This window comes from Eleginops maclovinus, chromosome 24, assembly GCF_036324505.1.
Source record: "Eleginops maclovinus isolate JMC-PN-2008 ecotype Puerto Natales chromosome 24, JC_Emac_rtc_rv5, whole genome shotgun sequence".
NCBI classification, from domain to species: Eukaryota; Metazoa; Chordata; class Actinopteri; order Perciformes; family Eleginopidae; genus Eleginops; species Eleginops maclovinus.
Window position 1 is genome coordinate 2,007,598 of NC_086372.1, and position 27,363 is coordinate 2,034,960.

The window sequence follows — 27,363 nt, forward strand, 5'->3', positions numbered from 1 at the left end:
GGAAGTAAGTGAAAGAATAGTTTGTCTTTGGGTCATACATGCATGTATTTACAACAACTGAAGCTTTATTGTCACCAAAACACGAAACAAGCAGGAAATGAACTGTTAAAAAAGTGTTTATATCACATTTATTACTCATTTTATTGGCTAGGGACTAATTTGAGTCGCTAGATTTTTCTAAAAAATTGATATTAAATGTTTGTCAGTCCCCAGATTACGAGCCGTTACTCCCTGTTTCGGAGAAGTCTAACCCTGAGCGGGCTATCGACCGGCTTCTCGGATTTGTATGTGAGGATGCTGGCAGGCCTGTGACCCCCCCCCCCCCTCCCCCCCCCCCCCCCCCAGAGGTTCAAGAAGAGGACCGGAGCCACCTACCGGTAGGGTGCATGATGGAAGGCTTTATTTTGAGAGGTTCTTTAAAGGAAATGAATGTTGAATGTCTTTCCAGACGCTGACGAGTGACCAAGTGGTGGCAACATTGATGGAGGTTGCTCAGAAGGTGGAGCTCATCCTGAAGGTATCTGCTATAGAAAGGAGTCATATTTAATCTCATTTAACTTTGTTTTCTGTGAATGTTTTAAAACCCCAAAGAGCTTCTCAGTATCTTCTGTTCTTGGTCACTCAGGGACGGTGTCAAAGTCTTCTCTTTCTTCCCCAGGATCCCCGGGACAGCCTTGTTGTGCTGAGTGGCTGTGGGACTTCTGGTCGACTGGCTTTCCTCGTCACGGTAAAAGCTGCCCTGAAATAGGATTTATCCCACCAGGAATACAGAGGAAAAGCATTTTGCGTGTTCTAGGAATGTCCAAGAATAGCAAAGGATATAGTCTTGACAAAGTCATGATTGAATCACTTGTTTTGTGTGTTTTTAGTCAGCTTTCAACAGAGCGCTGGAGGAGCTGAACCGGAGTCCGGTTTACTCCTACACCATTGCAGGGGGAGACAGGTATGGTGGGAAAATATAGTGAAATTAACTTAATTGTCTTAATATTTGACCTGTTTTGCATGCTGGATGTACAGATTTACATCTTTAAATTACATGTGCATCTTGAAGTAGAAATTAGGGAAATGAGCCGACAATATTTTTCTATTTCTGAGCCTCTGTTTGAATCAAATCCCTGTCTTCCCATCTTCCTCAGAGCTCTGTTTTCCTCCCAGGAGGCTCCTGAGGACGATCCCAAAATGGGCATGCTCAGTCTGAAGGAGGTCAGGGACGTAGTGTAGAGTGTGTGTGTGTGTGTGTGTGTGTGTGTGTGTGTGTGTGTGTGTGTGTGTGTGTGTGTGTGTGTGTGTGTGTGTGTGTGTGTGTGTGTGTGTGTGTGTGTGTGTGTGTGTGTGTGTGTCTTTTTGTTTTAGTCAACATTGATGTGACTTTGTTTTTGTTGTTCTGCAGATCTGTGAGGGAAAGAAGCGTGTCTTATTCCTTGGTATTTCCTGTGGTTTATCCGTAAGTCTCTTTTAAATTAAGCAGAATCTAAACTCATGTTGAAGAGGATGTTAATTATCAGTCAGAATATTGCAAGCTTGCTGAATTTTATGGCGTGTACTATAGGCTCCATTTGTGGCCGGTCAGCTGGAGCTCTGCCTGCAGCACCCTGACGTCTACACCCCTGTTCTGCTGGGCTTCAATCCCACACATCAGGCCAGGTGTGTGTGTGTGTGTGTGTGTGATCTTCACTCTTATTCCATTCATGCTAAGTAGTATGACATCTAAAATAACACTGTGATAGGGACGAGCCCATCCCAGGCTGCACCTTCACTTTCCGCAGCGTGGTGCAAAGGATGGAGGCGCTCGCTAAAAGTCAAAAGGCCTTCATCATCAACCCAGCAGTCGGGGTAAGAACCTATACTTAAAGGTGTCAGGATATCATGCAGAGCAAATCAGATATAGTGACAGCCCTTCATGTACGCGTGTGTGTATCTGTGTGTTCAGCCGGAGGCCATCAGCGGCTCCTCCAGGATGAAAGGAGGCAGCGCTACTAAGATCCTCCTGGAGGTGGTGCTGTCTGCTGCTCACGCTGCAGCCTTCACACACACACCCGTCACTCAGCAGTAAGCACTTATCATTTCATGTAGTTTATAGCATGCACCTTTGCACCCAGACACATTCGAAGCTATCTCCTTTATTTCCCAACAGGGCAATCCTGCAGCACATGAGAGCGTACAAGGAAACTCTGGAAATCCCCTACGCTCACAGAGAGGGGATGAGCGCTCTGTTGGAGGCCGCTGGAAAGAGGTGGAACATCCTGCTCACAACTTCCTTGTCACCTTGGATTTGACTTAACAAGGCAAACAGACTGGTTCTGATTCAGAGCAGCATCCTATACTTAGCAGCCAGACGCCCGGCAAACATATCACACAGTGGAGACGCGGCTCCTTGAAACCCACAACAATTACATTTTTCATGGTGGATTAGCTGCTTCTCTAGCTTGCAGTGGTGGAGAAAACACACACAGAGAGGGAATATAAGCCTCTCCTCTTGTTAAACAGACACTATAGCAGACATATCAAATGTGTAAGATGATGCAAAACCCCTTTGTTGATTTGACTTATTTTGACTTATAACTCTCCCCTACGTGCTTCAGTCTGCAGCGTGGTAGGCGTGTGTGTTACCTGGGCTGGGGGTCCCTTGGCGTGCTCGCTCTCATCGACGCCAGCGAGTGTGTGCCAACATTTGGAGCAGGTGAGAGGAGTGTGTGGTCCTCATTATCACCAACACAACACTGCTTCATTTGCAGCTCAATGCACACTTTTTGTGGGTGCAAAATTAACGTGAATATGTGAATTCTTTAGAATAATTGGAGATGCATTTTATGAACTTTTTGCATTTGCATTAATATCATTTGTGTGTGTGTGAGAGACTACGAAGATGTCCGGGGCTTCATCAGCCGAGGGTACAACGAGCTGAGGAACAATGAGGGACCACTGGTACGTGAATGGAAACAATGACATCACATTTATTGAAACAAAAGAAGAAATATTGAATGAATGCAAACAATATACCCGACAGGAAGCACAGCGACATGGTTTCCGACGATGAAAAACCGCCACTGTACATTTAGATTTACCTCTCTCTTAGCTGCACTAGTGCTGTCAGTATGAGCTGTCTCCTCCACACTTGAGATTTACTGTATGTTCCAGCTTGTCTTTTGGCTTTTTAAACAACTCTGGGAAACCCTTACAAGGCCTTACAAAGTATTAATATGTCCAGAATCCACCCAAATCCAATTAAAATTAAATCCAGCTCTTATTTTACACCGTGTAATGTCACATCTGTCCCTGCAGTGTCTCACTTGTAGATTAACCCGGAGCAGGATTAGCATGAAACCATGTACTGTAGGACTTGTCTGTTTTAAAATAATCTGCTTTTTATTACACTGCTGGCAGCTCTTCATCCAACCAAAGCTGCCAGGTGAATTTGGCTTTTTAAAATCATTTCCATATCCCTTTTGTGGGAGAACATTTGCATTATGTAGTTTTTGCATTTTCTGTGAATCCCTTGTGCATTTGCATCCTATTTAAATATACAACCTTTATTTTTACATCATAGCATTAAATATTCACAACTGTAGAAAATGCACACAAACAAACGTTGGCATTTTACAACAGAGACTACAGAGAACTACAGTCGGATACAAAACACAAGGTTGCATACTTATCATATCTTTGCTTTCCTCCAGGGTCCTGACTTTCCATTATCACATGAGGATTTCTTGCATGTAGTTCTGCCCTCTCTGGATGACCACGACATGGTTCTTCTCATCTACACACAGACTGGTGAGACCACTGGTTTTCTGTTTGAGTTTAGTCCAAATCAGCATGCATCTTAATGGCCTTCTCTCTCCACAGATGATGTCCGTGACGTGGAGATGTTGGCGAGAAGAGTGAGAGAAAAGACGTCCAACCTGCATGCTGTTTATCATCGAGTGGAGGGAGACACTGCAGTTCAACAAGTCTGTCTGCATGTCTGCCTGCCTGCCTGCCTGTCTGTCTCTCAATCAATGCACATATCCATCGAATAAAATCTGTTTTCTATGCAGGACGACATCAATCAGCTGTGTTTATCCTCACTAAGAATCACTTGGCCATCACCTGCTTCAGACTTACTTCAAATGGTACAACACACACACACACACACACACACACACACACACACACACACACACACACACACACACACACACACACACACACACACACACACACTTATTGTGCCTCATTATACTGTCTTTGTATCTGTCTCCCACCCTCCTTCAACAGAGCTGTAAAACTAATTCCATCTTTATCGATCTGCAGTTTTCCCTGTGTTTTATAGCTCTTATTTTAGATGTCAGTTGTTCTTTTTTTCTTCCTCTCACTGTAGCTTATGTAAATGCAGAGAACAGATAATCAATAGCGGCCTCTCTCTCAGCAGTGGGAGCTGTGCACTAAGCTGCTGCTGAACGGGCTGAGCACCGGCGCTCACGTCTTAAAGGGGAAAATCTACAAGAACCACATGATGGACCTGCAGGTCACAAACAGCAAGCTCTACTGCAGAGCCACTCGTCTCCTGCAGGTACAGAAACACCCCCATGTTACCCACACAACCCCCTCTACTGCAGTGCACACATTCATCTTTCCCTTCCAGAAACTGTCAGGCCTTCCCGAGTCAAAATGTGAGGAGGCTCTCCTGAAGGCCGTCTACAGAGTGGACCATCTGACCGGTGACATCACATCCTCTGACGTCAGCGCACACACACACACTGCCAGAACCAGGAGCAAGGTGAGGAGGCAGCAGGATGCTCAAGTATCATTATATCTATATCATATCATTATATTTCAGTGTGTGTGTGTGTGTGTGTGTGTGTGTGTGTGTGTGTGTTGTGTGTGTGTGTGTGTGTGTGTGTGTGTGTGTGTGTGTGTGTGTGTGTGTGTGTGTGTGTGTGTGTGTGTGTGTGTGTGTGTGTGTGTGTGCGTGTGTGTAGGTGGTGCCTCTGGCTTTAGTCTGTTTGCTGACTGGTTGCTCTGTGGCGGAGGCGGGGCTTCGTTTGGAGCAACAACCAATCATAAGGGATGCTGTGGAGGCTTGTCTGTCATAATTTATAGCTCACAGATTTTAAAAATATAGTTAGAGTTATTAAGACACTTCAGTCAAAGGTCATCTTTTATTGGTTCCTGATTTGATTGAGAAGCTAAAATCATTTTGACACCTGCCTCATGCAATACCATGTTATACCACAAAGGGGCGGCATTGACACCTCAGCACACTCAACAACCTGCAAATGAAGCTTCAATTTATACTGAAACAGGTTCTAAATATGTAGGCAGATGTTAAGATATAGTGTGCGAAATAAAATCAGACAAATGTAGTGATTAAAATTCAATTAAATGCACTTTTTATGATTGGCATGCAGAGAAATCATACTTCTCCTGGTGTGTTATATGAAAATAAAGACAGTTTATTGCATAACTTGTGTTAAAAGGACTATAATTGATACTGGGTTGATGTTTTTTTGCATTAATGCCTCTATTTTTAAGAGGTTTTAGTGTAGAGAGAGAGGTATGACATATACAAAAGCCATAATCAAACCTGGGTACAAAATACAGTCTGAAGATTCGCTGACATTTCCACTCCTTGTACTGTTACAGTTTTCTGCAGGTACAGTACAGGCTCTTCCATATCGGTCAATGTGATGTAAGTCAACCTCAATCCCTCCGTGGCCCAACACACACACACAGGTGCGGGATTAGTGTGACATGTGTGTATCTTGAGGGCAGCTGAGCAGCTTTGGGAACTACTGTGCCAAGTGCACAAGGAAAGAGCGAAGGTAAAAGAGCACATCTGATCTGCGTCAGAGAGCAGAAGCACATTGCTCTTGTTATGCATACAAGCATAACAACTGTAGCCTGCACAATGTAACACTGAATTCACTTTAAAATGAATATTAAGAATGGTTTGGATGTTTTGAAGTGGGGTTATATGAGGTATTCCTATAGTCTCAAATGTAGTTTAGCCAATTATCAGTTAAGATTTAAGTATTTTCACCACCTTTCCATGCGGTTAGCTGGGTACAGTCTAAGTTTGGACTACATTTATGCACTCACCAAGGCCCCCAGACTTAGTTGAAGCAATTTTACCTCATAAAACCCAGGGATTGTTGGTCTTCCGCTGCCTTGATCTGTGAGCCAAACCAATAATTGATCAAATAAGAAACAACAACAACAAGTCATCAATCAAGGCAGCGTTGTAAAAGGAGTCTGGTGGCTCAGAAAAAAGCATAAAATCAGCTTCAATTCCCAATCTGAAAGGGCCAGTCTGGCAGCTAAATGTTCCTGTTGCCCCCATCCCAACTATCCCCAATTAGGGTAGAGGTCCAATTAAGAAACGGCACATGAGAGTCACCTTCCTGCGCGTTTAATTTATTCATATCAACATCATTACACTCATATTCAGTTGCTCTACATGATGTTCACTTGGTGATGTCACACACTGATCAAACAGACCAGCGTAGGCACACACACACACACACACACACACACACACACACACACACACACACACACACACACACACACACACACACACACACACACACACACACACACACACACAGAGTATGTCTGGGTTAAACAAGAGCAAATACTCTTTGCGAGTCTTTTAAAAATACAATTTTCTGCTTTTTAAAGAGCGGATTTGATTCAATCCGGCCTCCTAATCAGGCTCAAGATGTCAGGCAGACACTTCATCCTGATCCCACCCCCCCCATCTGTGTCTGTCGCTCTACCTTCATATAACCATGGATACAGTAAGGCATCAGTAACATGCTTCACGCAGTTGTTCGACACGGCTCACTATGCAAACCCCTCCTGAATACACAGCATGTAACACACACACACCAAAGACAAGCTCTTGTGTTTAAGCATCAGAGGAAGGTTCACATCGACCTGATATTCAGACATCAGATATGCTCGGTGTATGACTAGAGCTTCTGTCTGTACAGTAAATGATGACAGTGTTTGGACTACATTAATATAATGAGGTACAGAGTACACAAAGGTTAAATAACTCAAATATAATTCAATTAATATACTTAAATAAAGACAGCAATGTGGAATATAATCTGTCAATTTAGGAGTCAATTAAAAAGTACCTTTTTAAATTAGCTGAGGCTAGCTTTTCCCCCTGCTTCAAGTCTTTGTGCTAAGCTAAGCTAGGCTAGCTTTAGCTCCATATTTAGCAAACATTTTCTCAAAATGTCAAACTATTCCTTTAAGGTAATCAGATTACATCAAGCAGGTACTTAAATAACATCTAGGAAGTAACTTTCCAAACCCCTGAGAACATAATGAGACAAAGGATTAAAGTGAAACAGGTGACGTCTAATGAGGTACTTGTTATATAAATGGCTATGATTCAATAAATCATTCAACCTGTGATCCACTGAGTTCACATTATACACCCATAGGAGTCAAGTGTTATTATTAGTACACATACAATACAAAGTACAGACATTTCCCTTATATTTAACTTATAAAATATACTAAAATAGTGGATGAATCGCGGATCTGGAGTGATAAAGTGCTTCAAGTGTTTGAGTTCTTTGTATTTTTGGTCGCAACATCTCCATCACCGATAGAGCGAAGGGGTTTATGGGGGTTTTTTAGTTATTGATCGTCCGGTTCGTTGTCTTTGGGTTTGCGGCATTTGACTCGTCCCGGCGAGCGGCTCCTCCTCTGGCCCGTGCCGCCCCCGGCCATTTTGGGCACTTCTATGGAGTCTACAGGGATCGGGGGGGAATCTGTGTCGATGTCCTCCAGGGAGCCGGGCTGCGACTCCACAGAGGATCTAGTGAACTGATGGAGGAGGGCTACATCGGATCTTTTCTTCACCTCCTCCTCCTCTTCGCCTGCATCTCCGTCATGTTTCTCCTCCGTGTCTTCTCCCTCGGTCACCTCCTGGCACTGAGGGCCAAACAAGAAAACAGTTAATTATCTCTGGGTAATTAACGGTTCTACTTTGGCCCCGTAATTACAGCGCTTATCATTGCACAGAGGCTGCAGTTAATACATGCAATACTTTTTCATTGCTGACAACAACAGCACATGTCAGTGGAGGTGCTGCTGAAAACACAACAGATTTGTTCAGTCGGTCTAATTGGATAGCGAGATTATCTTTTCCCACAGGCTTAGACTTAGCAGGGAGGCTGCAGAAGGTCAGATTCCTCTTTAAAGTGCACTTAATGTTCAGGGTTAAAACCAAAATGTTTGTCTTGTGCACTCACAGGACAGAAGGAAAGGAAATAAAACAGTTACTTATTAAATATCCCGATTAATAATGCATGTAAAGACGGTAAAAACATGTGATCAAATCTTGAATAGGCTCTCATATGTTGGAAGTAACTTAAACATGAACTCATATAAGAATAAACATAACTGACTCATAACTGGGATCCATGCTCAAAATAAACACTTTGATAATTAAATAATCCCTTTTGCTGTCCGTTGATCCTACCTGTGATGAAGCTCTGTCCTCCTCTCCCTGCTCGCCTCCCTCCTCTTCGTCATTTGCCTCCCCCTCTCCGGCATCTTCCTCCTCTTCATTTTTTGCAGCTTTATCCTCCTCTGTTTCTCCAGGTGCTTCTTCATCCTCGCCTGTTGTTTCCTCCTTCACTTCCTCCTCCTCTTTCCCACTTCCTGTCTCCTCTTCCTCCTCTACTTTCTCCCCCTCTTCCTCTACTGCTCTTTCTTCTTCCTCACCTGTGTTGTCTTCCTCTCCCTCTTCTGCTTCTTCACTCTCCTCCTTAATTGTAGCACACTGGCATTCAGCCTCCTCTCCATTTTCTTCCCCGGCTTCCTCACCACCTTCCTCCTCTTCTTCTTCCTCATCTTCCTCTGGGATCGTCTCCTCTAAAACAATCTTAGCTTTGATATCCTCTTTAGTGTCCTGGTCCTCCTCTTCCTCCTGCACTACCTCTAGGTTCCTCCCCTCCTCTGCTGCAGCCTCACTTTCCTCCTCCTCTACCTTAGGTGCAACTTGGAGAACGGGCAACGGGCTTTTCTTCAGCTGGAGTATCTTGAGGAGATCAAACTCCCTCGACATCGGAAGATCGGCGCTCGGGATCGGGTTTTCTCTGACAGGCCGGGCGGCCAGTTTCTTGCGGACGCACGCATCACAGGGGCAATACTCGTCCTCGCTGCGCTGGTCGCTGAACTCGCCCGTCAACTCTCCGTCGGAATCGACCGTTTTTGGCTGGTTCTTCATGACCTTTATTCAAGTAAAATGGGACAACAAGATGAGCTAAAAATACAGTGTAAAATAAAATGCTGCTTATAATAATAATAGATTAAAATGTGTCTCTTCTGATGACGATGATTTGGTGCACCTACCCTCAGTATTTTACGCCTCCTGTCCGTCATGGTGGACTCCCGGGAGAGATTCCCTCTCTGCGGAGGCCGGGGCGAGCGTCCGGCCCGGCTCTGGATCTTCTTCAGTTCGCGCTGGATGCTGCTCTGGATGCGTTTGCTCACCTCGTCCCTCAGCTCGCCGATCATGGTGTCCAGGACGAGGCTGTCGTCCAGGTCCCAGCGCACTTTGAACTCCGCCATGGCTGTGATGTAGTGATTCATGAACTGCTTCTCCAGCTTCTTCAACAGCGTCATCACCCACACCGGATCGGGGTCCTGGGATTGTCTTTTGGACAAAGGTGCTCTCACGACGGTCGGGGGCGTGGCCGAGCTGGAGTCGTCCAGCGTGTCTCGCTCGTTGTCGGTGGGGGATTTGGAGCTGTCATTTGCCGAGCTGGACGAAGGATCGTTGGTGGTTTTTTTCGGGCTTTCCATATTTGGAAGGACCACCTCCACATGTACATCTTCCTCTAGTTCTGCCTCCACATTTACTTCCTCCCCCTTCTCCTCTTCTACAGCCTTCTCCGCCGCCTCCTCCTCCTCCTCTTTTGTTTCCTCTTCCTTCGTTTCATCCCCACCATGATTCCCATTGTCCTTCCCGGATCCTGCAGAACCGCTGCTCAGTCCCAGCCCGGACGAGGACCTCGGTGGAGACACCTGCTCTTTGACTAAGTCATTGTTCTGCTCGTTGAGCCAGAGGGACTGCAGGATGATCATAACGTCCTCGTAGCGCTGGTTGCCGTTCTTGTGCTGGCCGACTGCAGGATCAATGAGCTGGAGCTGGGTCAAACAGTCCAGGAGCCCCCGGGCCGATGTGCTCAGTTTACGACCGTAAACTGGAGACACCTACAGCAGAGAACATGTTAAATACATCAATTAAACTCAAAGAAATTCACACAATCAATTTCCTAGTTAATTAGCCATTCTTGGAAAGATTTTATACATTTTTCACTGACTAAACTTTTTCAATTTCCTAAATATTCCTATCACACAGACTAAAAAGCACTTGCATAAAGTTGTACCTCTGGCATGCTCTTGCATCGGCCCATGGAGGAGCTCAGCAGGACCTTCATCACTGCAGCTGAGGACTTCCAGCTCTGGGGCAGAGGTTGGTCCTGAGGAGAGGCGTCCACTGCTTCCTCTGGAGCTGGATCAGAAACCTCCGCTGCTTCCTCTTCCTCTTTTTCCTCTGCCTCAACTTTCCCCTCCTCTTCCACATGAACCTCCTCTTCTTCTGCAGGCTTCTCTTCCATCCCCTCCTCATTGGCTCCCATCATGCTGTTGGGCAGGCTCCGTAGCCAGTCGCTGACCACCTCGTTGGGGGAGGCATTGGGCAGACAGGCGGGCGACAGCGCCTCCTCTCTCCTCTGACTCCTGTCACTGTTTTTATACTCTGGACGCGCCATGGTTTCCTTCAGCAGGTCAGCGGCGGACAGAGACTGGGACAGGGTGGAGCTGTGGGAGGGGTTCGGGCTTGAGGACTTCACTCCTTTCTTTTGAGACTTGGAAGATTTCACGCTACTCTTCACTGAACCCTCTCCTTTAGTCTGCTTTGAGGCTTTTGTTTTGGACCCTGAGTGAGTGGAAACTGCCGATTCAGGCTTCAGGCAGCTCCCACTTTTAGAGTCCACACTTCCCGCCTTGCTGTCCGTGTCTTTCTCCTGTTTTCTAGCGCCTGAATCTTCTGCTTTTTTAGCTTTTGCACTAGCAGAGGATTTGCTCCTGCCTCTAACACTTGCTGAGGACATTGCAGACGATGTCCTGTTGTCAACTTCAAGCTCATTTCCTTCTTTCGTTGGGGTCGGAGCTTTGACGCGAGAAGAAGACTTGTGAGACCCGGAGCTTTTAGCGGACATTGCACTGGTTCCTCTCTCTGTTGTTTCCTCCTTCACCTCACTCCCTCCCGGTGTATTTATAGTAGGGATTTCAGGGCAATTGTGAGGGCTTCTGCGACTCTTGTGAGACACAGTGGAGCCTGTTTCCTGGGGGGTAGCTGTCTTCTGTCGGCCCTTCTTCTCCGTGTTTACGTGGGAGCAAACACTGGACTTGCCACTGTCTGAGTCGACTGTTTCTAGGTCTTCTGCTAACCCGAGAGAGACAGAGGAGTTTCGACTCAGTGGTTGCTCGGTGTCTCCTGAATCTTTCCTCTGACTTTTGTCGGACAAGGCGCTTGCAGCCCGCTCAGAATCCTCCTCTCTTGCTTCATTATTCTCCTCCTCTTCCTCTTTCCTTTCCTTGTCAAGTGCTGAAGCTTTTCCACAGCTACACCTGCCAGATTTTGCAGATTTTGTGGAGTGTACAGACAAGGCACTGGATCCTCTTGCCTCTCCAGCATCTAGTTCAGGCAGCAGCTGTTGCTTGTCAAGATTAGACTTACGCGATGAAGTAGAAACTTTAGATTTCCCTGATTTTGCAGACGCAGCACTTTGAGCTCTCTCTATCGTCTCATCTCCTTCCCCGTCAACAAGTGGTGTTGATGACACCGGTTTGAGACTGTTGCAGGACTTGTGAGAAGTGCGGGACCTTGTGGAAGATTTGGATTTCACAGACAAAGCACTTGCCGCCCGCTCTTGATTTTCCTTTTGCTCCTCTGCTCCGTTTGTCTCAATAGAAGGTACATCATTTATTGGAGATGCTGCAGATTTCCGGGATTTGGAGGATTTTGCATTAGTGTTTGATTTCCCCGACATGCCGCTGGATGCTCTTTCTGCAACGGCAGGAGAAGCCACTCTTGACTTCACAGAGGAGGCTGATTTAGCAGACACTGCACTTGCAGGCCTCTGCTGTTCATCTTCCACCAACTCATCTCCCTTTTGCTTGGTGCACGGAGGTTCAGCGTTAGATTTGCACGACTTTGAGGACTTAACGGACACATTAGATCTAGCAGAGACTCTACTTGCAGCCCTTTCTTCTTCCCCTCCCCCAGTTTCTAGAGCTTTGGAGGACTTGTGAGACTTCGCTGAAAGATTGAATTTAGCTGAAGCGGCACTCGCTGCTCTCTCCTCGACTCCTTCTTGTTGTCCATTTTCTTCTGCTTCATCAGCTTCCTGAGCTGCTGCAGATGCTGGCCTAGCACAGTGACTGCAGCTGGACTTGTGAGATGCGCTGGATTTTGCAGACACATTTGATTTAGTCGATTTAGCAGATTTAGCAGAAAGGGCACTGGGACTTCTTTTGTTTGTGTCCTCTTCCTCTACAACTGCACTTCCAGTCGGGGAAGCAGCTTTAGTTATTGTCTTAACGGACGCCCCAGATTTATCTGAAAAGGAGCTACCAGCCCTCTCTTCCTCTGCCTCCTCTCCTGGCTTTTCATCACTGTCGCTGCCTCCTTCGTCCTCAACGTCAGGATTGGACATGTTACTGGGTGTTCTTTCCTCCAGGATGTGTGATATCGCAGAGCAGCGGCCGGTGAGGTTGCTCCTGTTGGATTGCGTCGACCCGACTGAACAATCCGAGCCTTCGTCGTCACTGGCGGTAGTAACGAGAGGCGTGGGAGGCTTCGGAGAGGCTTTGCGCGAGCGATCTGACCTCTGTGACGCTCGACTGTTAGCCTCAGAGTTCGCCCCGCGTCTGCAGCCGCCGCAGTTAGAGCACACACTGGATGCCTTTGACGGCTGAGACAAGCTGCTAACGACCCTCTTTATTTCTTCAGCCTCATCCTCTGCAGCCTCATCCTCTGCAGCCTCCTCTTCTGCAGCCTCCTCTTCTGCAGCCTCATCCTCTGCAGCTTCCTCTACTGCAGCCTCATCTTCTGCAGCCTCCTCTACTGCAGCCTCCTCTTCTGCAGCCTCCTCTTCTGCAGCCTCATCTTCTGCAGCCTCCTCTACTGCAGCCTCCTCTACTGCAGTCTCCTCTACTGCAGTCTCCTCTACTGCAGCCTCATCCTCTGCAGCCTCCTCTTCTGCAGCCTCCTCTACTGCAGCCTCCTCTTCTGCAGCCTCCTCTACTGCAACCTCCTCTGCCTCTGAGATCTTGTTTTCGCAGGATCTGTGAGATGCTCTACTCTGTCCGGACTTGGAGCTCAGGGCTCGATCGTCGGCTGTTGGATGTGGAGTCTCTGCTCCACAGTGACAGGAGGAGTCCGCTCTGCTCCCCCTCTCTTTCTCATCGCCCTTATGCATTGGAGACGGTTCGATGCTATGGCAGCATTGTGAGACGCTGGGTGGCAGTTCATCATCCTGGTCCTCCTTCAGGGACTGGAGGACGTGTGAAGAGCTGCTGATTGCAGACATTGGACGTTCCTCTTCTTCCATCATAACCTCCTCCTCCTCCTCCTCCTCCTCCTCCTCCTCCTCCACTGACTTCCTGTCGATGGCGATGACTTCACTGCGGCTGCAGCCTCGGCTCACCCTGCACACCTCGACACATGTATCTCCGTCCTGCTCCACCTCCACCTGCTCTGTCACAAACATCTCTTCCTGGACTATTTTGCCCGGCTCCGACCCTACCCCGGCTTTTGCTCGACAGCGCACCACCCGCCTGGAGTTGCAGGACGAGGAAGAGCTAGAGGAGCGCGTATGCCTGGTGACGGTGTGTCTGGATGCAGGGGGAGGAGGGACCGGGTGGTGTTTGTGGCAGTGTGCCGGGTTCTCCCATAAGTCGTACTGCTGCTCTGGTCTGTGGTAGCAGCAGGGGCAGCCGTTCCCCTCCATAACGCGAGGCTGGTTGGAGTAATCCACACCCTCAGGGTCAAAGGAGCAGGAGTCGGGGTCCGAGCAGCTCTCTGATTGGCCCTGCTGCAGATAGTGGGGCGGGGCCTGGCATTCATTGGTCAGAGATGGGGATTTCTTTACTTGTGTGGACCACTGAAGAGTCTCGTCATTTTGCAGGCGGAAACGCACCCTCATCTCCACGGAGAGGCTGCCGTCTTTGTTGACCACGACACGCTTCTCAATGTCGTCGTTCATGATGGACGGTCTGAGGCCGGTGCTGTACGACTTCTCTGAGGACAGGGAGAAAGGGGCGGAGCGGTTTGAGGAATCTGAGCGAGGGTGGATGATGCTTTTTTTGGTTTTCAGACCAAAGTTAACTGACAGGAGAGAGGGAAAATGAAATGTTATTACGACTCAGTATTTACCTTTTTATTTAACTTAATTGAGATCAAACTAATTACCATTTTTCTTGCTTTCAAGCACTTCACTGTACTCGCTGGCTCTCGAATGAGCTCCATGAGGAGGGGATCTTACTCCTTGAGTGGCAGGAGATCGGGCCCCATTTCCAGGGGTCCTGGGTCCGAGACCTGGGGACCTGCTGCCCACCCTGGGCAGTTTTTCCTCTGAGCTCTTCCTGATGAAGTTTACCAACATTGGGCTAAAGGCTTCCCGTCCGACACACACCAAGACACCGGGACACGTCATGAGGCTCTGCACGCTGTCGATCTGGAAATTCAGTGTCATCAGCAATATGAAAGTCATGATACTTTCCACCACCATAAGTAAGAGAAACACTCCTTACCCTGCGTCCCTCTGCAGTGTAAACCTTGCGGACGTGAAACTGCATCACCTCGGACACAGCATCCAGAAACATCCCCATGCTCCGGGTGGACCTCCTGCTCAGCGCCACGCTCCTCCGAACCCCCGGGTCGCTGTTCTTCACCAGCAGGATGCGCCGCTGCCTGTAAGACAAATGTCCGGGCGGGGTTGCGGATGAGGACTCAAGCCCCTGGGGCCTCCTGCTGTGATGGTACCAGATGCCCGGGCGTTTGCTGGCCAGCTCCATGTTGACCGGCTTAGCGTGCCGCCGGTCGGAGCAGAGGTAGCAGCCGCCGTCCTGCAGCTGCTCCAGGTGTTGGATGGCGTGGGTGCCGCGGGGCGTCGTCACAGTCCGCACGCCGAATGGCAGCGGCACCTGGATGTGGACACGGGATTAAACGGGACATATAGTGAGGAGTTCTTGGAGTAATAAACTAAACTATTTGACCTGGGATGTACCTCTGTATTTATTTTAGGATATCTATTCATCTTGAAAAGTGCATCCACACAGCGAGCTTCAAAATAAACCCCATCTCTGAACCCGTCCCACTAACCTTTTGGGAAAGGTCGTCCAGCAGGGTGTCGAAGCATTTGAAGCTGCGCTTGTGGATGGCCATCTTGACGCCCCCGAACTGGCTGTCGCCGCTTTTGTAGAAGGTGATCCTCTTGGCCGGGGTGTTTGTGCTCACGTGTGCGAGGCGAGCGTTGGAGGGGGGCCGCGGGGAGAAGGGCGAGGCATGATTAGACCGGGGCTGGGGGTCCCACATCTCTGCATGGACCGAATGCATGCTGTGATCTCACACACACCTGAGGGACACACAAAGGGGAGGTTGCAATCATCCAGGACAATAACAAACATGATTACCACTCCTATTGTGTTGCTGACACTCTTTTTCTTTCATCTTTTCAAGATAACTCTGGGGTTTGATGGAGGACCACCTGGGGTTACATGCAGTGTGTCATTTGCAGGTGAAGCGTCTCGAACAAAATCATCCAAATCAAACCGGTGGTAAGTTATGTGTTACCTGTGAAATCTGGATGTTATTCCCCCTGTATTTAAATGCCTTAAAATTGCCTTCTAATTCTTTTATTCTGGGCAAAAAAACTATGGAGTGGCCTCATAATATAACAGTACACCTACATAAGTGTTAATTAGAGAGCTTCCCACAGCCTGCTATATATAGTGGAGCGACCTAGCACACAGTTATAAATCCTATTTGGAACGGATGTAACAACGTTGAGTCCTGCTCCTAAACATGAGGACATGAACCTCATTTTGCATAATGTAGGAAACCTGAATCATAATTTGATCATAAGCTCGATATTTCCTGATTTAAAGAGTGATTATATCTCTTATACTTTTCTATAAGAAGCTAAAATCCATTCTCCTGACAGCAGCAACAGGTGCCAGATAGAGCAGTCAGTGTGACAGCTCGCACTTTAAACTAAACTGAGTGATAATAATGTAAATCATGACTGTGATGACCTTCAATAACAAAAAAGAGGAATGTTATCAGGAGGCTTAGCAGGCTTTTTAAGTCCCATGAGGCTAGACTGCTCTTATCTTCAGATGCTCACCGTGACGCGGTGCTTCTTAATCCCTCTTCAGCTCCGTGTCTTTATTCCTAAAATATCCGCAACCATCCACCATGATTCCTCAATGGGTGCAAATCAATGGTTTCCAAGGTGAAACCAATCTAATTATTACACGACAGACCGCGGGAAGCAGTCATGAAAGAGAATGTAATATGCTTGATCAAATGATCTGTTTTCCATTATTCTCCCTGCCTGAAAACACACATTCATTTCAAGGGTATTACTTTAAAGTTTAATTAGCCCAGTTTTTATTCTAATTAAAAGACAATTTTTTACCAGATTACACAAATAGACATCTTACCAAGACATTACACAAGAGCAGAATAGCAGCGAGTTAGGAAAGGATCTAACCAGTAAGTTTTGCTTCTGTTTTTGTACCTAAATAACCATTCAACCACTTTTCCCCATTTTTTAAAAGCCTTACATAAGAACTGTTCCTCCACATCTATCCAAACACTACTCACATTTTCAGGAAACATTGTCCAAACAGACGAGAAAAAGCTGGAGAATATTTCCGTGCCGGGACACACCAGTAGTCAGCACTATGTGGCTTTACTGTATATGTGTGTGTGTGTGTGTGCGTGTGTGTGATGGCTACCTCTGCAGGTCGAGTCACACACTAAGAAAGCAGAGCCCCCGGTAAAATGGCAAGCGGTAATCAGGTGCACGGAGAGGGGGGAAGGAAGGATGGCGGGAGGAAAAAATGAGGAGAAAAGGGGAGGGGAGCGAGGCTAAGGATAGAACGAAAAGCCTGCTTAAGGACCTGTGTGAGTGTGTGTGTGTGTGTGTGTGAGAGAGAGAGAGAAGGTAAGGTGTTGCTATGGTGAGGCCAAGACAATCTTATGTAGCTGACCTGATGAGGCAATTGCTTATTTGCCACTTTGATCTTTTATTCAAACTTGTGGACAAGTCGACGGGAGAGCAGAATTTGTCCTACTTGCAAACTTCAATTTCAATTATAGTAGAAAATATATCAAATTAAAAACACCTGCATTTTAATCAGTAGAGAGATGTCTCTTTCACATATAGATCTGTTTCTGTAGTGTGTAGGTGGCCTCTAGTGACTGAAAACCTATAAGATCATTGACACACACACACACACACACACACACACACACACACACACACACACACACACACACACACACACACACACACACACACACACACTGCTGTGTTTGGAGTGGATTGTAATTACAGACATCTGTCGGACAGCGGGAGGCGTCCTGTTTGGGAATGACTGAAAACACCAACTGCTCCCATTGAACTGTGTCGGCCAATCAATTAGCTCATTGCAGGAGGGGTGAGGAATCCATGATCGGACCAACATTAATATGAGTTAAAACCACTTTAACGGCAATTAACTCTCTCATTGTTTGATATTAGAAACAAAAAACAAGTGTAATATTTTTTAAAAGAGCAAATATATGTTGAAAGCAAGAACAATTTTAAGATGAACTGACATCTTGAGTTTTGTTTCTACAGACCGTTCTTTTAAAAGCAACAAATCAAAATACTTTTTGACAGTTTTTCTGATCATTTTGAGTCCTTCAAACATTTGCATTTCTCCTGCAGATGTTCAGGGACACTGTACTGTGCTTTTAATACAAGAGCAGCTCACACAACAGCCTATTCTTCCTTGCACAATTCAGATTTATGTAACCCTGCCTTTCACAGCTTTGATGAGCGACAGGAAAAGAGTAGGTGGGTCCTTTGGAGACCTCTGCTTAGACAGGAAGTCAGGGATGAGTAGTTCCTGTGCTGACAACAGCGAGGGAATACTAATGAGTATTCCTTGTGGATAAATCAAGGGAAATCATCACTGCTGCAAACGTGTGAGTGTGTCAGTGCTCAGGTGTAATTGGTTCAGGTTGCAAAGCGGAGGCTATTATGTGTGGACTACTTTAGGAGATCTGCTCACTCCGCTTTGAACCTAATTAATCCCTCCTGCTGTCTGTCACTCATCCAATGAACACACCTCTGCACAACAACTGCATCACACACATCCATACTGTTTGTAGACATGAAGTCCCAAACACACCAGGGTGGGATCAAGGCTGGCTATGTCTGAAAAACTACAAAAAGTGTAGAAATCAGCCGACAAATTGACTTTATTCACTTACACAACAAGAGTGCAGTATTTTACTTGATTAATATTTGCATTTTTTATCAATTAACCCGATAATTGATTTATGGTAGTTGAATGACCACATTTTCCCACAGTTCAGGTACATGCTAGGGTGCCTTTTTGAGGTTAGAGCAACAGACCCCTTAAAATGTCTGTGCACGTTCCTGCAGAAGTGAAAACACATCCAACCAACATGCACCGACATGATTTATGCACCATATTTAGAGTTCAATGCACATTGTATGAGTTAAGCAACAGGAGTTTAGGGGAACAGAAAGAGATCAATCTCACCTTTATGGATTCATACCGACAGCAGAGATGAGGGAGGATGAACAGCTGGTTATAGATGCAGAAAAAACAACATATACGATGTTGAAGCAGCAGCGGCAGCTCCGTCACACACAGCGCAGATCATGGATAAGACGCATGTTGTGCGTCAAGTCAGCAGCTTAGTGACCGGAAATGCACTGATTTAGATTTTCAAAATAATGCACCACACTTGTGCATTGTAGCTTGTAACAATGGCATAATAATGACATGCCAAAGACATAGGCCTACTATATATATGGAATCTCTTACTCAAAATAGAGGCTTAATAATTAGATTTTGATGCAATAATTCGAGATGTTCGTTTGTTCCTATGTGTAAATAAATCCTTTGCACACTTGATGTAAATACTGTCCTACTTTTAAAATGTGTTTGCTTTAACTTGGCCCTTTTACAGTGTTTATTTGGAAGATAATCTACATATTTTTATCTTTTTAATTCAGTTTTATTTACAACTTATTTAGATGTATATATTTTATGTCTATGTTTGTTGGTTTCTTTTACAATTATTCTTTTCAGATCATGTGCAATGCCTTGTTTACATGCTGTTGTGACGAAAAATGTTTCCCAAATTGGGATCAATGAAGTACATCTTATTTTATTGTTAGAAATATAAGCGGAAATGGCGTATTGCTGATTAAAGGCTAGCTTTACACCTCAAAATGTTATCTTTTCAGAAAAAATACACTATCTTATTTCATTTACAGCCATTGGAAGAGAAACAAAGCAGTAGAAGAATAAAGGAGGAGGAGGAGGAGTGGGATTCATGTTTAAGAGGATTAACCCTGCCTGAGCCATCTGTAGCCCGGGTTAATAAGCCTATTACAGACCCGGTACACCTATCAAACACCGGCACCAACCATAACAGTGTCTCCTTCTAACCTCGGAATGATCTCAATAGGATTATAACTCACTATTTAATGTACCTTTATTACTCAATTAAATATGCTATTACAAAATCAATTAAAAACCTTGTCCAAACATTCCATCAGCTCCCGTGCGTGTGACGTAATCGCGTAAACAATTACGCACGCCCGAACCACGCGTCCTTCTCCCATGGCGACCAAATGCACCTGTGTCGCTTATCAAGGATGGAGAGGTCTCTCACAGAGAGTCAAATATCGCAGATAGCGAAACACCAGGTATAATTATGTTGTTGTTTTTTATGAATGAAAGGTGATATAACGGTGCCTTTAAATACTGTCTGGGATTTGACAACACACACTCATCAAAGAGGCCATTTATTTGGATTTACCTTACTGTATGTTTGGTGTATATTTGTGCTCTGATGTTCTTATACTGTAGCTATGCTTTTGTATTTAAACTTCATAGAAGAATAGTTGCTGTAATGCTGCACTTTCATCAGCAAAAACAATGTGTGTGTAGTGAGTACATCCTACTCCAAAGACCAACAAGTGATGAAAGTTAAACTCCATATTGAGTTGGCAGAGCATGAAGTCAATGCTTGTGCATGAGTGCATCAATGATGACTGTGTGTGTATCCATGTGTGTGTGACAGAGAGAGGCCGGTGTGCAGAGGCTGAGCCGTCACTTCTCATGGCCTGAGTTCTCTGATGAGCGCCGGTGCTTCCATCAGGAGTTTGTGTTTGACGTTGCCATGTTTGCGGTGACCCGTGGCTTCTCCTGGGCTGACGTGATCCGGGCAGCTGTGCTCGCCAAAGGCATCTTCCCTCAGCTGGACGGTGAGAGCAAACACAGTGCTTCACCTGGAGGTCATCAGAGAGAGAGCAGTGTGTTTCCTGAGAGCTTTTAAAGTCAACTCATGTTTACCTAGTTTGAGATCTGAGCAGAATACTTTGAGTATCAGTGAGTCTACTGATCATTCCTTATGTGCCTTTATTAAAACAGTGTAAAGGCTACAGGGAATTGTATTCTTTTTTTGCTAGAATTTGGTTCAATAAATGTGCAAGCCAAAAAGAAGTCGTAATAAAAGATGTCCTTTAAATAATTTAAGTTTATATATATATCTTTCATCTTATCTTTTAATAAACCTTGTCTCTGACTTTTTCTGTCTTCCACCCATCAGGTTTCGATGTTCCCAAACTATTATCCCAGCTGAGAAATGCTCTGATCGAGTATTTGCCGAACCTCACCCCTGTGCACCAACACGACTTCACCCAGTTCCTCACACGCACCCTCACTGCCCGGCGGAGGCTTTTCCACGCGGCTGTGAGTGGAGCTACCAACATGTCCGTCACTCGGCTTCACCTGGAGGTGCAGGTACCGCCCTCACCCTGTCCTCTGGCACAGGTAATGAAGCCTTTCTAATCAGTGACTGAGCTATAATCACCATGCATCTGACCCTCTATAACCCTGGCTGTGTGCTGCAGGGTACAGATCTGCAGGAGTGGGAGCATCAGCGGCATCAAGAGGAGCTAACTTCAATGTTGCGACAGAAGGAGGAGAAGCTGCGGAGTCTCAGAAAGGAGTCAAGGGTCACTCTGGGCGAGGTGGATATTCCTCAGGATGAGCAACTGGACAAAGAGGTGATCTCACAGAGGGATTTCAAACAAGGGAGAGCTCTTTGGAATATCTTTCATGCCTTTTTCTCCTCCATTCTCCGCAGGGTGTTCTGGCGTTGGTGCGTGCAGCAGTGAGGGCCACAGAGGGCCAGATGCTGGAGAGTCTGAACCGAGAAGCATCTCTGCTCGCTGACATCCTGCACATCAAACTGCAGCAGGCGGCGACGGACAACCAAAGGCTCCACAAACCTGTTTCTCCCAACCATACCGGCTTACAAAAGCATGACTGAAGGATTCTGGGAATGCACTGTGAGGACTGGACCTCAGTGAGTAAAGATAGTGGGAAGAAAGCTCTGCAGATTATTTTATTTCTAACCCTTTCTTTGCACCGTACTACAAAGGAAAAGTCATAAAAACTGGTTGAATTTAAGTGTTTATTTAAAAAAGAAAGGTCATCCCATTTGGTTTGATGGAGAAAGCTGCAAAGAATATAATTATAAATAACATAAATATTAAAAAACAAACAAAATGGAGCTCTATAGCCCCCTCCCTTCATGTTACACGTCTCTTTCATAGATCCTTCAGAGTACAGCTGCAAAACTGAAGAGCTCTACTGCCCTTAAAACAATGAGAACGACTGCATTCATTAAATCAGCATTCATAAATATGCAGCTTCTAAACTGAGAGCAACAATAAAAATCGTTAAAATACAAACAAGATTTAAAGCACCTAGTGCAAAGGTGAAGTAGCTTTTCAAGGCTATTCTTCTTTAACTCAAACATGTTTTATAAAGCTAGGCAACTATGGTTAAAGCCCCTGTAAACTAACCCTACGAGGGTTTCCATCTCTTCTGTAACGAGGTAAAGCCTTTGAGTGTCTCTTACTCAAAGCCCACTGGTTTTGGGGATGGCTGGAGACGTTTAGCTGCTACACATGCAAATACAGTAGGCAAAGTCATCTGTGTACCTACAGATACATCATGCCATAAAAATACAGTACATTCAGAGAGGGAGAACACTCTTAACAGTGACATAGCGACAGTATCCAGTGTCTCGCACCAGATTAAGAACATTAGTTTGGATGGAGAGGAGGACAATAGTCTGATCGTAACATTCTCTGAACTGTTTAACGTGTAATCCTAAACATTCTCAGTGTTCAATACTTTTAAATTAAGCTTCCCATGGGGGGAAAAAGGCTCAGTTAGCTTGTGCACGCTGGTTGCAGGTGGTGATGTGAGTCAGCATGTTCTGCACCAGCGCTGAGAGGTCGCAGTCCTGCTTCCAGCCCCAGTCCCGCCTCGCTGCGCTGTCCTCTAACACCATTGGCCAGCTGTCCGCTAACAAAATACACAGAAAGAGAAAACTGTGAGGATAAGGTGGGAATGATTCTGCTGCTCATTCCTCCTACGATCTTCCAGGAGTCTCACCTATAGCCTGCCGCGCGGGATCCACATTGTAGGTGACCTTGAGGCCGGGCAGGACTTTCTGCATCTCCTGGACGAGGTCATGCGGAGTGAAGCTCATGGCGCTGATGTTATACGTGCGGCTGAGCAGTGTGTCTGCCGGAGCCTCCATGAACTCCAGAGTCGCCCTGAGACAATCATCTGGGCAGAAAAACCAAATAAATAATCACCTGTGAAGTGTTGACACTGTTCTGAAAGGTAAACTCGGCCGTTACCTATGTACATCATGGGGAGCAGTGTGTCACTGCGCAGGTTGCACTCAAAGCAACCAGTCTTCACAGCAGCATGGAAGATCTGCACAGCGTAGTCTTGGAAAAGGAAAACCAGATGAATATTAAAGACATCATTTGATCTGCTTAATCCTGATGAACTGTTCGTGATACTTCCACCATCTTCTTAGGGCTGCAATTAACACTTATTTACATTACCTATTGATCGTTTGGTCTATAAAGCGTACGAAATAGGGAACAATGTCCATCCAATTAGGCCAGTCCAAAACCCAAGGATATTCAGTGTAATATTATATAACATAGAGAATACCTGATAAATCTCAAAATTAGAGGGGCATTTATTCCTATTTTCCTCAATTTTTCCACATATGGATTATTTTACAGGTTGACATACCTGTGGTTCCTCCCCCAGGATTAGAGTTAGCTGAGATGATGCCCGGGTACCTGAGGCAGCGGAAATCCAGCCCATACCTGTGATGGTAGTACTGAGAGAGGGAGGCAAAGCTTAAAGAGACACCCAGGGATTTCTAGAAGTGACATGTATGTGCATGTTTGGAAACTTGATTTCTTTGTGTGTCTGTATATCTGCGTCTCACCTCACCCATCAGCTCGGCGTGGACTTTGGAGACGCCGTAGATGGTGCGGGGTCTCTGCACACACAGCTCGGGGGTGGGGTCCCTGGGTGAGGACGGACCGAAGGCACCGATAGTGCTGGGGACAAACACACGCAGACCATGTTCGGTTGCTATGTCTAATATGTTATGGAGACCTACGAAGGGAGAGAGGCTGATTTAAGATGGCTCTAAAATCTGTTGCAACACACTTTTAGACTCTGTCTTATCTTTGGTAGTTTCACAGGTTATATAAATAGAACCGTGATGTATGTGCATGTACCCGTGATGTTGACCTCTTTGGCCAGCGCGACGTTGTTCTCCCCCACAGCGGACAGCACCGCCGAGTAGTGAATCAGCCAGCTGATGTTGTTGTTCACCACGATCTCCCTGAGGTTCTTATAGTCCAGGATGTCTGAGAAGATGAACGGACCTGTGGAGGACCCAAGAGTTAAGACACAATGTGCACCAGCTAACATAACATAGGTAGGTTGTATAGCAATACACACCATTGTGGTAGACATGGTTTGGGGGTTTCCTAATGTCAGACAGGATCACGTTGTTTTTTCCAAATCGTCTCCTGAGGAAGAAACATAAATATGTTCATTTTTTATGATTTGAAATGTATAATAATTGCAATACAGGCTCTGGAGACACTTCATTCTGTTGCTGTGCAGAAACTATTCACCGGGATCGATTTGCATTTAAAGCAACCATGCTCCCTGTGGAATTAGGTAAACAGCTGGAATAGGAAGATAAATGCTTACCTCAGTAGCTTTGCAAGCCCCACCCCGAGCTGACCAAGCCCTCCTATAATGATAAAAAGAAAAGGAAGAATTAGCTACCACAGATAACTGTCATTGTGTTTTTAGGGAATGTAAGACCAAACTGCATCAAAAACAAACTGATGAAATGAAGATATAGAGCACAAACGAACCAGTGATGAGGATTTTGGGGCTTTCAGTGTCAGTGCAGGATGGAGGAAGAGTTTCCCCAAAATCTGATAAGTGTTGTGAGGATGAGCTGATGCCACGCACTGCCGAGTTCAATCTCTCCACACTGAACTGGGGACTGCTCCCAGCATGCTTCACTGCACCCCTCAGCAACTGCATCACCAACATTCCTACACCTCCTATAGACAAAAGCATGCATCAACAGCTGTGGAAAAGGGCTTTAAATCTTAAGGGATGACACAGAAAATACATGCACTGCAGTCCTTTCTGTGAGTGCATCCTATCTGCTGTACACCACCAGGTGGCGCTACATACCAAGACTTCAAAAGGCGTGTACAGAACAGTGTGTACTATTGTAATTTAATTAAACCCTACATTCTCATCTTATGTACCAACACTGAATAACCTTACTATCCATATCATGTGTGCTAATTGGTGTGTTGCTACCACTGATCATTGATCTAATTTGAATTGATTATTAGTGGGGTTTAATTAGCTTTACCAAAGTGACTAGAGGCAGAAATGTAACACGCATGTTGTGTATGTTAACCGTCACTATATAAAGTATGACATTATGTGAATACAGTATTGCCTAACCCAACCCCTTACTCAGATTAGCTTCTGACAGCCTGTTGTGGACTTGGTCTATATATAGACCCCCCACTTATTCATATTCCAGACCACCCTTAATCTTATGGGGGCTGTCAGGTTTGTGTAGAAATAGCAAAAACAACAATATTGACCTGTAAAACAACACATGCATGCACATTAGAAATTAAGAAGCCCTGTCATGGACATAATCCGTGTGGTATTATGGTGTGTAGGTTCATATAAATGCCTAATTATGGATTTACAACTGAGTAGATTCATGCATAACAGATGCACCAATTGCTTGTAGTGGTTCTGCTGCTATACTGTAACTTATCATTAATTGCCAATTGAAAACATTGCCTAAAAGACCGTTTTAAAATGTCAATTTAAGATGTATACTTGTCAGAAAAAACGGAAATGCTTGGACTTGAACTCGTCACTTTCTTCCCGCAAACAGCACATGTGTTAAAACACCAACGTGGCTAAAAAAAAACCTGCATTAAGTAACCTTTAGCAGCCAGTTACTAACGTTAGCATAGCTATTTATGCTTCATCTGCGACATCTAAAACTCCGTTAATCCGGCTGTGAACGGTGGCACCACTGACTGAATGAAACGTGGAGTAAAGTCACATTTAGCTCTTACTTTAAAGGTGAATCGGGGAAATGGAAGCTTGGAAATCCTTCACACAGCCGATGTTTGTGATGAAAAATGTAAATACACACGTGGTGGCTATGGAAGAGGTTAGTCGTGATGTGATTGGCTTACAGCTTGAGAGGCTTGGCTTCCGGGGCCAGCCCAAATAAAACGCACACTTCCTGTTATGACTTTCAAAATAAAATCTGCATTCTTTATTTTTTAACAAATGTAGTTACTAGTTACTTTGAAGATTTTTGTATGCTACGTAAACACATACATATATTTATGTATTTATTAATACAAAATATCTACTTATACGTTATTATGTTTTATTATTGGTGAAAATAAAAGAATAATAAATAAACCTCACTTTTTCCAAATGCAACACTGGACTTATAAACACATTAATACATGTATGATTATAATACAATCATTTAAAGTATATGGCGCTTATATGCGCCATTCTGAGTACTTCCATCACTGGTATGCATTTATTTACTGTAAAGGGAGTAAATAATTTTCTTCATCTGTTATTTTTTGTTTACTTGTAAAGGTGAAACAGCGCCCCTTCATTATACGCGTTAGTGAACGTCGCCCAGCGTGTGGTTGAAAGTTGACATTACACCCTTACGGAAATTACCTGAGAGACGCCAGGTGCAGTTGATTAGCCAATAACCAAACAGGACGATGTTTTTCAACTGTAAAACTATGAGTACAATTACATGTTAAAATAAACTTTCAAGTAAATTGTCTTGACAGACAACACTCTGTCCTGTAAACAAAATGCACCTGTATAGAGAAAGAGACTACAGGCAGAGTTAGCTTGTTACTAATTGCTGTTGTTACTGACGCCGTTTTAACGAAACTTTAAGCTAGCAGTGTCGGAGAAATGACAATGTATCTCTAACAAACTCAATTATCATTACAGAAACAAGTGCAATTGGGACGTGACATGAAATGGGACCCTTTTCTGGATTAAAGAACACAGAAAGGACCTGGACGTCAAAAAGGTAAGTCTTATAAATGATCATGTATGTCTTAATGTTCCTTTATTTGTCCCTTTGTGCCTGTCAGTTCACTCCGTGCCGCGTTGACATTATTAAGGTGTTATTATTCACTGTACTGAAGCTGTTGCTGCTGTCATAGTTTGTATTTGTGTGTGATGTGAATGAGGCCTAAGAGTGTAAAGGGTCTGCTATCTGTGTGTGGGAAATCTCTTCACTATTGTTTTGTTCTTCACCTTTGCTTGTGACTAATAATTAAAATACTGTTGGCCTTGTTGTTTGCATGTAGTGCATACAGAAAACACTGCATGTCATGTATTTTATACTGCTTGGATTGAAGTTTGAGAGATTGAGTGGCCCCTGTAAAACAAGAACTGCCAACTCACAGCTAAAAAAATGCCTTAATTTTATGCATCCTTCTAAAATAAATCCTATAAGATCTAATTAAGTAACCTCCCAGTTGGGAGCATTTCTAAGAACAGTGACAG

The 27,363-nt window shown here is 45.1% G+C and overlaps 4 protein-coding genes across 5 annotated transcripts; 2 read left to right on the forward strand and 2 right to left on the reverse strand.

Annotated features, from left to right (window-relative positions):
• Window positions 1–381: 381 nt before the first annotated feature.
• On the forward strand, window positions 382–5,428 carry gckr (glucokinase (hexokinase 4) regulator). The gene is made up of 17 exons (XM_063877359.1): window positions 382–517; window positions 659–727; window positions 870–943; window positions 1,137–1,203; window positions 1,391–1,444; window positions 1,550–1,644; window positions 1,728–1,833; window positions 1,931–2,049; window positions 2,135–2,233; window positions 2,583–2,680; window positions 2,858–2,925; window positions 3,678–3,774; window positions 3,847–3,950; window positions 4,038–4,112; window positions 4,409–4,552; window positions 4,625–4,759; window positions 4,962–5,428. Exons 1-17 carry the CDS (start codon window positions 437–439, stop codon window positions 5,073–5,075), a joined length of 1,599 nt encoding a protein of 532 aa, XP_063733429.1. The 5' UTR covers window positions 382–436; the 3' UTR covers window positions 5,076–5,428.
• Window positions 5,429–6,539: 1,111 nt separating this feature from the next.
• rp1l1a (rp1 like 1a) lies at window positions 6,540–17,093 on the reverse strand. The gene is made up of 8 exons (XM_063877513.1): window positions 16,913–17,093; window positions 15,407–15,659; window positions 14,836–15,228; window positions 14,495–14,759; window positions 10,404–14,410; window positions 9,364–10,227; window positions 8,489–9,241; window positions 6,540–7,938 (listed from the first exon to the last, which is right to left on the reverse strand). Exons 2-8 carry the CDS (start codon window positions 15,638–15,640, stop codon window positions 7,642–7,644), a joined length of 6,813 nt encoding a protein of 2,270 aa, XP_063733583.1. The 5' UTR covers window positions 15,641–15,659; window positions 16,913–17,093; the 3' UTR covers window positions 6,540–7,641.
• A 2,824-nt stretch (window positions 17,094–19,917) lies between these two features.
• On the forward strand, window positions 19,918–21,676 carry c24h8orf74 (chromosome 24 C8orf74 homolog). The gene is made up of 5 exons (XM_063878201.1): window positions 19,918–20,045; window positions 20,423–20,606; window positions 20,951–21,174; window positions 21,255–21,410; window positions 21,491–21,676. Exons 1-5 carry the CDS (start codon window positions 19,971–19,973, stop codon window positions 21,674–21,676), a joined length of 825 nt encoding a protein of 274 aa, XP_063734271.1. The 5' UTR covers window positions 19,918–19,970.
• Window positions 21,677–21,812: 136 nt separating this feature from the next.
• On the reverse strand, window positions 21,813–25,975 carry LOC134860717 (L-threonine 3-dehydrogenase, mitochondrial-like). 2 transcript variants are annotated; one of them, XM_063877507.1, is made up of 10 exons: window positions 25,878–25,975; window positions 24,627–24,821; window positions 24,457–24,499; window positions 24,199–24,269; window positions 23,973–24,122; window positions 23,675–23,847; window positions 23,473–23,563; window positions 23,064–23,156; window positions 22,813–22,989; window positions 21,813–22,722 (listed from the first exon to the last, which is right to left on the reverse strand). In XM_063877507.1, the coding sequence occupies exons 2-10, from the start codon at window positions 24,808–24,810 to the stop codon at window positions 22,583–22,585; spliced, it is 1,122 nt and encodes a 373-aa protein (XP_063733577.1). In that variant the 5' UTR covers window positions 24,811–24,821; window positions 25,878–25,975; the 3' UTR covers window positions 21,813–22,582. The 2 variants fall into 2 exon arrangements, with proteins under 2 accessions (XP_063733577.1, XP_063733578.1); XM_063877508.1 differs by lacking the exon at window positions 23,064–23,156.
• Window positions 25,976–27,363: the final 1,388 nt, after the last annotated feature.